At 43.9% G+C, this 14,338-nt stretch overlaps 1 protein-coding gene across 24 annotated transcripts in view; it reads left to right on the top strand.

The window, feature by feature from the left end:
* LOC101934605 (ankyrin repeat and fibronectin type-III domain-containing protein 1-like) overlaps positions 1-14,338 on the top strand; it is a 615,848-nt gene that overhangs the window by 444,824 nt on the left and 156,686 nt on the right. For 22 of the 24 annotated variants that reach the window (XM_065558676.1, XM_065558669.1, XM_065558681.1 and 19 more), the window contains one exon: positions 5,361-5,401. In XM_065558676.1, coding sequence (XP_065414748.1) covers positions 5,361-5,401 — 41 coding nt within the window. Of the gene's footprint in view, positions 1-3,328; positions 3,562-5,360; positions 5,402-14,338 lie in introns of those variants that run through there. The other 2 variants (XM_005293143.5, XM_005293149.4) reach the window with 1 other exon arrangement.

Raw genomic sequence — 14,338 nt, 5'->3', positions numbered from 1 at the left:
TCATGTTCTCGTCCATCCTCCCTGTTGAAGGAAAAGGCCCAGGTAGGGACCGTCGAAGTGTGGAGGTAAATGCATAGTTACGCAGGTAGTGTCAGAGAGAGGACTTTGGCTTCTTCGACCATGGGATGTTGTTCCGGGAAGAAGGATTGCTAGGAAGAGTTGGGAACCACCTAACGAAGAGAGGAAAGAGCATCTTTGCAGGCAGGCTTGCTAACCTAGTGAGGAGGGCTTTAAAGTAGGTTTGCCGGGGGGCAGTGACCTAAGCCCTGAGGTAAGTGGGGAAGTGGATACCAGGAGGAAACACAAGGAGGAGGGTGCAACAGGGGGAGGCCTCTTGATTCGCACTGAGAAAGAAGGGCAATCAGCTAGTTATCTTAGGTGCCTGTACACGAACGCAAGAAGCCTGGGAAACAAGCAGGAAGAATTGGAAGTCCTGGCACAGTCAAAGAACTATCATGTGATTGGAATAACAGAGACTTGGTGGGGTAACTCAAATGACTGGAGCACTGTCATGGATGGGTATAAACTGTTCAGGAAGGACAGGCAGGGGAAGAAATGTGGAGGAGTTGCACTGTATGTAAGAGAGGGGTATGATTGCTCAGAGCTCCAGTATGAAACTGGAGAAAAGCCTGTTGAGAGTCTTTGGGTTAAGTTTAGAAGTGAGAGCAACAAGGGTGATGTCGTGGTGGGCATGTACTATAGACCACCAGACCAGGAGGATAAGGTAGACGAGGCTTTCTTCGGACAATTAACTGAAGTTTCCAGAACACAGGTCCTGATTCTAATGGGGGACTTCAATCACCCTGACATCTGCTGGGAGAGCAGTACAGCAGTGCAGAGACAATCCAGGAAGTTTTTGGATAGTGTTGGGGACAACTTCCTGGTGCAACTACTGGAGGAACCAACCTGAGGCCTTTCTCCTCTTGACCTGCTGCTTACAAACAGGGAAGAATTGGTAGGGGAAGTAGAAGTGGGTGGAAACCTGGGCAACAATGACCATGAGATGGTTGAGTTTAGGATCCTCACAAAAGGAAGAAAGGACAGTAGCAAAATACGGACCCTGGACTTCAGAAAAGCAGATTTTGATTCCCTTAGGGATCTGATGGACAGGATCCCCTGGGAGGCTAATATGAGAAGGAAAGGAGTCCAGGAAAGCCTGGCTGTATTTGAAAGAAGCCTTATTGAGGGCGCAGGAACAAACCATCCCGATGTGTAGAAAGAATAGTAAATATGGCAGGCGACCAGCTTGGCTTAACAGTGAAATCTTCAGTGAGCTTAAACACAAAAGGAAGCTTACAAGAAGTGGAAACTTGGTCAGATGACTAGGGAGGAGTATAAAAATATTGCTCGAGCATGCAGGGGTGTAATCAGGAAGGCCAAAACACAACTAGAGTTGCAGCTAGCAAGGAATGTGAAGGGTAACAAGAGGGGTTTCTACAGGTATGTTAGCAACAAGCGAAAGGTCAGGGAAAATGTGGGACCCTTACTGAATGGGGGAGGCAATCTAGAGACAGATGATGTGAAGTGAAGTGAGAGCAACAAGGGTGATGTCGTGGTGGGCATGTACTATAGACCACCAGACCAGGAGGTGGTCTGAAGTACTCAATGCTTTTTTTGCCTTGGTCTTCACAGACAAGGTCAGCTCCCACACTGCTGTCCTAGGCAACACAGTATGGGGAGGAAGTGAGCAGCCCTCAGTGGTGAAAGAACAGTTTAAGGACTACTTAGAAAAGCTGGACATGCACAAGTCCATGGTTCCAGATCTAATGCATCCAAAGGTGCTGAGGGAATTGGTTGATGTGATTGCAGAGCCATTGTCCATTATCTTTGTAAACTGATGGTGATCGGGGGAGGTCCCGGACGATTGGAAAAAGGCAAATGTAGTGCCTATCTTTAAAAAAGGGAAGAAGGAGAACCCAGGAAACTACAGACCGGTCAGCTTCACCTCAGTCCCAGGAAAAATCGCGGAGCAGGTCCTCAAGAAAACCATTTTGAAGCCCTTGGAGGAGAGGAAGGTGATCAGGAACAGTCAACATGGATTCACCAAGAGCAAGTCATGCCTGACCAACCTGATTGCCTTCTATGATGAGATAACTGGTTCTGTGGATATGGGGAAAGCAGTGGATGTGATATCAAAGCTTTTGATATGGTCCCCCACAGTATTCTTGCCAGCAAGTTAAAAAGGTATGGATTGGATGAATGGACTATAAGGTAGATAGAAAGCTGGCTAGATTGTTGGGTTCCTCGGGTAGTGATCAACAGCTCGATGTCTGGTTGGTAGCTGGTATCAAGTGGAGTGCTCCATGGGTCGGTCCTGGAGCCAGTTTTGTTCAACATCTTTATTAATGATCTGGACGATGGGATGGATTGCACCCTCAGGAAGTTCACAGATGACACTAAGCTTGGGGGAGAGGTAGATATGCTGGTGGTTAGGGATAGGGTCCAGAGTGAACTAGACAAATTGGAGGCTTGGGCCAAAAGAGGCCACATCTGGAGTATTGCGTCCAGTTTTGGGCCCCCCACTACAGAAAGGATGTGGACAAATTGGAGAGAGTTCAGTGGAGGGCAATGGAAATGATGAGGGGGCTGGGGCACATGACTTACAAGGCGAGGCTGAGGGAACTGGGATTGTTTAGTCTGCAGAAGAGAAGCATGAGGGAGGATGTGATAGCAGCCTTCAACTACCTGAAGGGGGATTCCAAAGAGGATAGAGCTCGGCTGTTCTCAGTGGTGGCAGATGACAGAACAAGGAGCAAAAATCTCAAGTTGCAGTGGGGGAGGTCTAGGTTGGATCTTAGGAAACACTGTTTCACTAGGCGGGTGGTGAAGCACTGGAATGGGTTACCTAGGGAGGCGGTGGAATCTCCATCCTTAGAGGTTTTTAAGGCCCGGATTGACAAAACCCTGGCTGGGATGATTTAGTTAGTGTTCGTCCTGCTTTGAGCAGGGGGTTGCACTAGATGACCTCCTATGATTCTATAACCTCCGAGTGAAAGTCTGCTGGAAATCAGGCAGTAGTACATCCCACTTATATGGGGCTGGATGCATATTGCTTCCTACCCAGTGTGCTTGGACAGGCACTGAAAGGCTTAGAAATTCTCAATGAAGAGGCAGTGTAGCCACTTGCTTTTCAAACAAATAGTGCAAACAACCAGTGGGTCCCGTTGAGGCGAGGAGGCTGGTGTTGTGAATGCAGTGGGGGCGGTGATTACTGCTCCATTGATTAGTATTCTGACTGGTTGCATCTCACTGTTTTGGAGTTAGCCTTAGCTATTGCCTGGCAACCGTAGTGTAAAAGTACAACACCAGCTTCAGAGTTCAAGCCTGCTCCTTGCATGCACACACATCCTCTCCTACTCCGCTGCCGGTCCGGAGCAGGTGGCTGTATCCTACCCGCTAAACCATCCTCATTTTCAACTCTGCAAGGAGGAAGATTGAAAGGGGAGAGGAGGGAGAGTTGGACAATAAGAAAACAAACAGCGAGAGCAACAATGAGCCAGTACAAAGAGGAGGAGAGGGTTCTTAGCACTGGGACGATGGGCGGGGCTTGCTGAAGCTAAGGTTTGGTCTGTCTGTCTGTCTTGCTGTCTCTCCCTTGCCCAAGCGCAGTGTGAATGGGATACTTGCACCTGCTGAAAGTCTACTTACTAGGCATGGCTCTGCTGGTTCCCCTCTTTCCCTCCCTTCCATGTCCATTTGCTGGTGGAAGTGCTGCTGGCAGGACCTTGTCTGGCCCCAGCCACTGCCCAGAAGTCCCTGAGGTTTGGTTTTTGCTAAGTGTGCCCCTCTCCCTTTGTATCTCACATGGGGCAAGCGCTTGCCCCCAGTTAGTTTGCAGCCCTGAGATTTTGTCCTGTCAGGAATGTGTCCCAGAGCAGAGAGCTGGATGTGGGGCTCTCCACACCTGCCTGGGACTTGAGTGACATCTCTCTGGCTCCTTTCTCTGGGGGCCAAGAATGATGTATCTGAATGTATTTCCCCCCGAATCAGCTGCTGGGGTAGCCAGGAAAGGTCCGCTGATGTATGGACATGTACAGTCTGTACAGACTCGCCATACACATAATCACACTTCTTCTCACTCGCACATCCACACGTTCCCTTTCTCTCACACACTTCCACACCTGTCACACACACCCTCTTGCCCACCCCTCTTATACACCTGCATGCCCCTGCACACCCTCTCTCCCACACACTCTCATACCCTCTCTCCCACATGCAAATAGGAATTCACAGAAGCTAGCTGAATGCACACCAAAACACACTGCCTTTGCCAGTGCAGAAAATCCAAGCACCTTTGGAAATCCAGCCTGTGGTGTTTTCCTTCTGAAAGACTGAGACAGGGCAGGACCCGCTTTGGAAAATACGAAGTTCTTAGACTTCTCTGAGCAGGTGGTTTGGGATTTTGTCAAACTTTAATAAATGGAGTGTTGGTGAAACCACATTAAACCTTCTACACTTGGAAAATAATAGCACATGGGAATCTCTCTGTATGTCAGATCATCTCTTCTACTGGCATTTGTGGATGTATGCTTGGAGTTTGACACAGTTCATCTAGTGTGAAGTACTGAGTGGTTGAGACTGGGACTTGGGAGACCCGAGTTCAGTTCAGACATGCTGTGTAACCTTGGGCAAGTCGCTCATTTAATCTGTGCCATACTTTCCCTTCTGTAGCCTGGGGACAATAGCACTTCCCTGCCTCAGGGGGTAAAATCCAGTAACCAGTTCATGATGTGTTCAGGTGCAGGGTGAGGCGGCCAGATAGGGGCCAAGGGAGGTTAGGATGCACAGTGAGTCAAACTGCATCCGTGAACCGTGGGCCTGGTGGCATTTCTGCTTCTCTGAATACAGACCGTGTGAACCCCTCCCACCCTTCTGCACAACATGCTCATTTAACGTCCTGAGAAATTTTGCCACTCCAGTCAGGGGCATCACAGCCTCCTGTTTATCCCCAGGGCTAGTACTAGTGAGGCAATGGCAGTGCAAGCTGTCCCCACAGAGTGCTTGTAACCTGACCTCTAGGAGCGAGAGGATCGTTGTGTCTGCAAGGCCTATTCAGTCCTTGGTCTCCACTGAGATTCCCTGCAGGGGAGGCAGTGAGTGCAGCTGCCGGTGGTGACTCCTGCCACCCATTCACTTCACATAGGCCACTGAGCAGCCATTAGGCATCCATGATTTTCAATGGCTTGTGGTGGAAGTTGGATTTGAACCCAGGCCCTGGGGGTGAAAGGCTCCATGTGCCATTCCCATTCCTACATGCACACATGAATGCTTTCGGTTGGTCTCTCTGCATGGGATGGGTGTTCCTGGCAGGCAGATGAATGAAAGGGGCTTAAAGAAATGTGTCTGTTTTTGTCTTTCAGAGCCTTGGGTCAGCGGACAAGAAGGACTTTTTCCAACCAAAGTAAGTGCCCGTGGCCTGTGTGTTTGAGAGAGAGTGTGTGCACCTGAGTGGAAATTCACTGTTGCAACGTATTATTGAGAGAAACACTGTATCTCACTAAGATTAGCCATGTCAATGGATAAGAATAGCTTCTGCAATTACGCTTGCTAGGACAACACTTCAAGGGCTGTCAGTCGCTTTGCTTCAGGGCATATGCAAATCCCCAGATGAGGTCAGGAAGAATCAAGGCTGCTCTGCCTGGCATCAGGGACCAGGCTGATGTCCAGTGGCCTCGGAAGGAGGGGGTTGCAAAGATGGTCCTTCCCACCTTTGCTACTCCTTGCTCTGGAATTGTACTGAACACAGTGTGGTTGGTCTAGAGACTCTGATGCTGTATGTTGTAACTGGCTGGTCTTGGCGCGGAGCTTTCACTGCCAGTATTTTGACACAAATGCTTCCCTCTCATTCCATTGGATACAAGCCATCACCTTTGAGGGTAAAATGGGGGAAGAGAGGACTGTTTGGAGCCACTGTATCAGTAGTCATAGACATAGGCTCTCCTAATATACCACTAGACCAGCAACGGAGTAGGCAGTTGGCAGAACAGTGCATTCCCTGTCTACATGGACCATTGCTCTGATCCAGCATGGCCATTCCTATGAGACAGAGTAAATAAAGTCCTTAAACCATTTTCAACCTCTGGGCCCCTGACTAAAATACAACCAAAGCCCTCATCTCTGCAGAATTTGGGTTGTTATACCAAACATGCAAGGCCTTTCAGTACAGAACTGCAGAACATGAAGGCTTCCTGTTTGAAATGCAGCGTTGCCAATGTGAACTTTCGAAAAGAGCGACTTCTCTTAAAAACTGGAGAGGTACTTACAGCATCCGGTCATGACTGGGAGGGAGCCATTCCTATGGCCCTGCAGCACTGTGATGTCGAGCGTTCGTTTGTGTGTGCATAGTCTGTTGTCATCACTACTCTGGCCTTTTTTGTAACCTTCTGAACTTTTTCAGTCTGCGAAAATAGAGTGTTGAGGTATTTCTGGTGACGGAAGCTGTGGAAGCGAGCTGTAACTTTTGGGAACAGCACTGGAATTTTCTCCTTCAATGGGATGGGATTGGGGAGAAATGTCTTTAAAAATAGAGTTGTTCTGCTATTTATTTCTCCTGGTTACTTTCCAAAGAGCATCTCCAGAAGGTTCCTTTTCAGCACTGTGTACAAAATATGTGGTGAGCACGAGACAACAGCCTCTGTCACTGCCTTGTCTAATTAATCTTAGCATCAGAATAGACTAGTAGAGTACTAGTAGAATTTCAGACTTCATCATGACATGTCTAGCAGCAAGCATTGTTTGCAATCAGGGTGTATTTGATTTAAATCACTAGTCAGGAAGACTCGATTTAATCATGGATTTCTACATAAAAGTGCATTCTTGTTGGTTGTTATAACTTTAATACATATTCTTCACAACTCAGAGATAGATGTAGGTTTCATTTTTAGAAGGTACACACTATACATTTTTAAAGTGATTTATTTTGAAATTTTTTCAGATTAGTAGCTATATCAGAAAATGAATGATTGTTTGGTTATTTCATTTACCAAAGGTAATTGAAGCAGATATTCAACAGGTTAATCATTAATATTTGGGGGATTTTCTTGCATGCTGTATTAGGAGGAGAACATCACCAGATATTTAAATTGTTTTATTTATCTAAAACAACGTTATGTATTTTGGATTTTTTTCTTCAACAACAAACATAATATTTTAACAAAACAAGCATGTGAATTTTTGAATTTAGTTAAACATTCAAGTTTTTTTAAAATCAGGATTGTTTTTGTTAAAATTGTTTTTAACTAAAATAGTTAAGTGAAATATTTAAACAAAACCAAAAATTAAATAGACTATGTCAGGCAGGTCAACATAAGAAACTTAACAGAGGGTCCTGTGGCACCTTTGAGACTAACAGAAGTACTGGGAGCATAAGCTTTCGTGGGTAAGAACCTCACTTCTTCAGATGCAAGAAGTGAGGTTCTTACCCACGAAAGCTTATGCTCCCAGTACTTCTGTTAGTCTCAAAGGTGCCACAGGACCCTCTGTTGCTTTTTACAGATTCAGACTAACACGGCTACCCCTCTGATACTTGATAAGAAACTTAAAATATTGGTTTCTGCAGCTAACTCGGTTGTCTTCGCCTTCATTTTCCTGTCTGTTCATAATCTGGAAAAGAAAAACAAGCTTTCCTGCTTTTTCAGGTCCCGAACAATTTCTCAATTTGGAATGAATTAGTTCAAAGGAAGAAAATATTCTTTCTACACTGGCAGAAGAAGCTACTGCTCTTAAAAGTGAGATTATCATTTCAGCAGTCTCTGAATCCAAGTGCTTAAGTAACTTCCACCAGTTCACTGGTGTGACTTTCTTTAATACATCATCAGCAAACATATATTTCTTGAATGGTTCACCCTTAGCTCTGAAATTTATTATAGTTGGCATTCTGACCCATCCACTCCCAGTCTTTATTCAGGCCTAATTTGATGGTGTCCAGTTTGCAAATTAATTCCAGTTCTGCAGTTTCTCGTTGGAGTCTGTTTTTGCAGTGGGGCAGAAGAAGAGGCCCCGAGATAGGACAGACTCTTCTGCTGGGCTAAGATTATAGCTGGATAGATTAACAATATTGCTGGGTGAGTTAAGGGAACCACTGTTGTGGCCCCTTGTGGCATATAGGAGTTTAGATACACTAACACTAACCCAGGAGCAATCCCTGTAACAAACCCCATTGCCAACTCTCTCCGCATTTCTATTCAAGGGACACCATCATAGGACCTAACCACATCAGTCACGCCATCAGGAGCTCGTTCACCTGCACATCTACTAACGTGATATATGCAATCATGTGCCAGCAATGCCCCTCTGCCATGTACATTGGCCAAACTGGACAGTCTCTACACAAAATAATAAATGGACACAAATCAGACATCAAGAATTATAACATTCAAAAACCAGTAGGAGAGCACTTCAGTCTCCCTGGACACTCAATAACAGGCTTAAAAGTGGCAATTCTTCAACAAAAAAAACTTCAAAAACAGACTCCAACAAGGAACTGCAGAACTGGAATTAATTTGCAAACTGGACACCATCAAATTAGGCCCGAATAAAGACTGGGAGTGGATGGATCACTACAAAAACTAATTTCCCTCTGCTGATACTCACACCATCTTGTCAACTGTTTGAAATGGGCCACCTTGATTACACTAGCCTCATTAGCACTACAAAAGTGATTTTCCCTCCCTTGGTATTCACCCCTTCTTGTCAACTGTTGAGAATAGGCCACTTCCACCTTAATTTAATTGGCTTGTTAGCACTGACCCCCCACTTAGTAAGGCAACTCCCATCTTTTCATGTGCTGTGTATTTATACCTGCCTACTGTATTTTCCACTCCATGCAGCCGATGAAGTGGGTTTTAGCCCATGAAAGCTTATGCCCAAATAAATGTGTTAGTCTCTAAGGTGCTACAAGGACTTCTCATGATATTGTTTCATTTGGGCAACCAGGCCTTGCATTTCTTTGTTGTACTTTTTGCATTTTGCACGCATGCCTGTCTTACTCACAGGTAGAGGAACTTCATTAAAATATTCCCAAACTGGGTCTCTTTTAAGGCCTGCTGCCATTATAGGTTTTCCCTTCTAGTGAGAGAATGGTATCGTAGATCTCAAATCAATGAAGGCTACACTCAGAAAGACCAAAAGACTTCTGGAATATGCTGCTCAAACAGTTTCACTTTTGTTTCTACTGCCTGTCCCTCCCTTCTCACATTTATCTCCAGACTTCTTCTCCTTGTCCAGATCTATTCCGCCCCCAACAATCTTCTATTCATTGAACTTTTTGAAACTTTGCACTTTTAGAGAGAGTTAAGGGATTGACTCTGTGTACGCAAATGTGCAGAGGGACAATAGGGTTAAGGACTGTTATTTCTCACCTCTATATATAATTTATTGATTTATTTTAAAACATTTTTGCTGTTAACAAGCATGTTATCTTTGGACACACACATCCACAGCTTGATAACTGCAAAACTAAGCATCTCTGATGGTATCTTCTAGACTGAGCACTGAGTCCCATTGGGTAGATAGAAAGATTAACCTAAATAATCTATACAGAAGCCCCTGGAACCTCATAAGATTGGGTCCCTAATCCATGAACTATTGGAACTCATTTAAAACTTTTCTTAAACATTACATGAATATATTGTCTCATACTATAGAATTAGAAATTATAATCCCTATTCCATGATGAGATATCTTTGAGCTATAATGTATCTTAATTAAAACTATCTTTAGATAGGTTTTTCCTCAAAAAGCATTTTATCAAAAAAATCCGATTTAAATTAAAAAAAATCCGATTTAAATAAAAAATATCTGATTTTTTTTTATTTTTAAAAAAATACATTGTTTTTTATCCACCCTGTTTGCAGTTCATGATGTATGTGTGTGTGTGTGTGTGTGTGTGTGTATTTCTTCAATTCATCCATCCATCTACATTCCCTTGATTTGTCTATTGCCAAGATTTGCAAAAAGAAATGCCTAACATTAGGCTCCTAATTCCATATTTAGAAACCTAAATTACAGGAGCTCTCAATTCTCTGGCTTCAGGACAGGCATATGCTGGCATATGAAACAATGGGTGTTACCATACACACTATAAGGAGGGTTATCAGTTAAGGTGAGCTATTATCAGCAGGAGAGAAAAAGAACTGTTTGTAGTGGTAATGAAAATGGCCCATAACTGATCACCCTCCTTATAGTGTGTATGGTAATACCCATTGTTTCATGTTCTCTGTGTGTGTATATATATATCTTCCTACTGTATTTTCCACTACATGCATCCGATGAAGTGGGCTGTAGCCCACGAAAGCTTATGCTCAAATAAGGTGCCACAAATACTCCAGTTCTTTTTGCGGATACAGACTAACACGGCTGCTACTCTGATACCTCTGAACAGGCACTCACCTGCATTCTGTTCTGTGCCCATCACTATGGTACCTGAGCCCCTTACAGAGATTTAAGCAATGTCACATGCATCTGTCAAATGTGGTTCTCTCTTCCTCTTTCCTCTCCCAAGTGCAGGATCTGAGTCCTAGATTGCAGGGAATCTGTCTTGGTTTGGTTTGTAAAGCAAATGTGCATTTATGTGCTCCATAAGTAATTAAGAAGAATCTTTGAGAGACAGGGCATGCTAAGGGCATTACAGTTATAGTCTAAATAAATATAGTGCAGTGCCAGAGTAACTCCCGTAGATAGTAAGATCTAGGCAGATTGGAGCTTGCTCTTAGGAATTTGAACTGTAGAGGCGCTTGGTTATTTCTGAGCACAATTTAGTCACATGCCTCTTATATCTGATGTGAGCCTTATGTAGTTTAGCTGCTGATACTTGGTGGTGTGACTGTATTCTTCCTTATCTGTTCTCAGGTCTACATAAGTCTTCGGGGAGGTTCACACTGAAGCCTTATACTTTTATATAGCTCTCATTTTTTTAGCTACAGCTCAGAAGAAAACATTTGGAAGGACTTTTTAAAGCCCTTTATTTGTTTGTTTTGCCTTGCAATATTCATTACATCAGTACTGCTCTCTATAGCTTTTGCCTGTCTTTTAAAGACAGAATGTTTGTTCCTAGGCTTAGAACTTTCTATACCACAGTTTCAGCTTAGAGTGAAGTTTTATTGCTGAATTATTATCTTCTAAAACCCTGGCATTTTAAAGGATCTGGAAATGGGTATTTACCCCTTGAAAGCATCACATTCCGTCATAACAACGCTGCTGTATTTCTGTGAGGGACATTCATTTGCATTCCTTCTATAATTCAGACAGTATAATAAAGACAATGACAATACCAACAAACACATATTACATTTAATGTTTTCTGCAGAGGGTGAGAATCACTGAGCAGGGACATTCATCCCCTGATGGATGAAGCTGAGTTAACACTGTAATCTCTTTCCTCCCGCCCCCGCCCCCTTATTGGCAAAGTTCTGGGCATTGGGGGAAGAAAGAGAGGAATGGGAAACATTGTGAACGGGAAGGGAAGGCAGTAATGTAAGGAGGAAGAGTTAGATGGGAAGGAAGGATGGTCTTGCGAGTAAGGTGGTGGACTGGGACTTGCAAGAGCTTGGATCATTTCCAGTCTCTGTCACAGACTCCCTGTGGGACCTTGGTCAAGTCACTGAAGATATGCCTCTACTATAATCACAAGATGCAATTTCAGCTCGTGTAGAAATCCCTGAGCTAGCTTTAATCTCGCTAGCTTGGGTCCTGGAGCAGTGAAGATGCAGCAGCACAGACTAGCCTCACCAGTAATTACACAGGGTTCCAGGTGGGCTTGTACAGCTCACACTGACACCTGTGCTTTCATGGCTTCATTGCTCCAGGACTCAAGGTAGCTCAATTAAAGGTGAGCTGTAAGCACAACCTGTAAGTATAATATATAGGTGCCTAAATCTCCCTGTTCCCCAGCTGTAAAAGGGGGCTAATAACATTTCCTTTCTCCTAACTCTTGTCTGTTTCCATTGTAAACTCTTACTATGTGTATGTACAGTGCTGAGCACAATGAATCCTCCGTCTTGGTTGGGGCTTGAAGTATCAGTAATTACAAAAAGCTACATTATTAAGGTTGCAAAATCAAGCACTACAAGGTTCAGAAATGCCTGAATTAAGATTTCTTGCCTAATCTTAGTTGGGCCTCCTTGAGCACATGCATTATGATACTGCCTTTAATTACATGATCACAGACTAGCCCCTCATTCAGTGCATGGGATGGATCCGCTCTAGAGATGAATCAGGGTTGTGTGGTGAAGGGGACTGCTGCCAGTAGGAGCCTTGCTTCATTTGTTGCAGAAGCTGGAAGGTGTGTAGCAAATGAGTCAGGAGACTGCAGGAAGAGAAAGGATGGCCTCATGGTGAAGTCAGCTGAATGCTTCCCTGGAGAATTGGATTCTAATCTTGTCCTGTATGATGCTGGGCAAGTCACTTAAACCAAACTTTTCAGACAGTCACTAATTGTGTGCTTCTCATTTTCTGGGTGCCCAACCTGAGGCCTTGAGGTCTGATTTGAAGAAGTGCTGAGCACTCACAGCTAACAGGAGCTTTGCTTTGAGCATGGAAAGGGCAATATACATCTCAGTACTCTGAAAATCGTGTCCTTGGCATCTCAAATTGTGTACCCAAAATGATTGAATATTTTTGACCCTAATCTCTCTATGCACTGCATCTCATCTGTAAAATGGGGCAAATCCCACCCCCATGCTTCTCAGGGAGATAATTTATGTTTGTAAAGCACTCAGATTCTATAGTGATGTGCAGCATAGGCAAGACCATCAGGAAATCAATAATTCTGTTTCCATAGTAGGGTTTGAAGAGGGTGCAGTAAGTAAGGCCTGGGGCCACAAACTTGAACAATGAATAGAAAACAGAATAACGAATTGCTGCTCGTTAATTGAGCACCATCCATTCTGTGCACTGAAAGAGACAGGGATTTCGTGTTAAAAATAACATGTGATCATGCAGATAAAGATTGTATCCTAATTACTCTCAGCAGAAGTCAATTTTTATTTTATTATAATTTTGACGGATAATAGTGATGTTTATTTTTTAACCTTTGTTTTCAATTTCTATTGATTTCAATTTTCACATTTGGGAAACTGAGAGGGGTCAGACAATAACTAATGACAATAGATGATGAGATGCAAAGAGTTAAAGCTTTATAACCCTTAAAAACCACAAACTGTCAATATCATATGTCAAAATATACAAAGTAAATAGCTTTAAATCATACTCTAAAAAGCTTTCAAGCACAATTTTTCTTACTTTGCCTCTGTAATGTTTTATTATTGATGGAAATATTCTTTCATTCGTTTGTTTGTGCAGCAGGTGGGGTCAGAGGAGAGGGATTGGGGTCTGTTGGGAGGTGACAGGTGTGATGGGGGCAGATATGGGAGGGAAGGGCGGCAGATGGGTACTATCCTCCCCAGGTGGGAGCCCTGATGTAGGGTATCAGTTTCCAGCAGGCCACAGCCCTCCCTAGAGCCAGTTTCCTTTAGATTTGTGCGTTTAACTTTTTATCAGGCAAAGTTTACAAAGTTTAAAGAAGTTTACGATGCCAGCGAGGGTACCCTAGTAGCAGGGCTGGCCTTCTAAGGTCTATAGCAGGTTTAGGAGCTGTTTCACTGGGTGTGACAGGTTGGATCACAGAACCCACCTTGGGAGCTGCCACCTGATGTGCCAAGACTACTTCTGCCCCTGCTTTCCTGCCCTGCCAACCTGGGACTTCAGTGCCCTGCCTGGTTTGAGCCAGACCCACTAGCCTGCTGCAAACCCTGACCCAGGTCTGAACCACATCCCCTAACAGTTGCAGGCTTACCTGAAAGCAACTTACAGAATTGTACCTGTCTTTAACACTCAGATGCCCAACTCCCAATGGGGTCTAAACCCAAATAAATCCGTTTTACCCTGTATAAAGCTTATATGTGGTAAATTCATAAATTGTTCGTCCTCTATAACACTGATAGAGAGATATGCAGAGTTGTTTGCCCACCCAGGTATTAACACATACTCTGGGTTAATTAATAAGTAAAAAGTGATTTTATTAAATACATAAAGTAGGATTTAAGTGGTTCCAAGTAGTAACAGACAGAACAAAGTAAGTTACCAAGCAAAATAAAATAAAACACACAAATCTATGTCTAATCAAACTGAATACAGATAATCTCACCCTTAGAGATGCTTCAGTACGTTTTTTCCTCTGACTGGACATCTTCCAGACCTGGGCACAATTCTTTCCCCTGGTACAGCTCTTGTTCCAGCTCAGGTGGTAGCTAGGGGAGTCTTCGTGATGGCTGCCCCTTTGTTCTCTTCTACCCATTTATATATATTTTGCATAAGGCAGGAATCCTTTGTCCCTCTCTGG

The sequence above is a fragment of the Chrysemys picta genome, chromosome 10, assembly GCF_011386835.1.
Source record: "Chrysemys picta bellii isolate R12L10 chromosome 10, ASM1138683v2, whole genome shotgun sequence".
Classification (NCBI taxonomy): Eukaryota; Metazoa; Chordata; order Testudines; family Emydidae; genus Chrysemys; species Chrysemys picta.
This window is presented reverse-complemented; position numbering and strand designations above follow the sequence as displayed.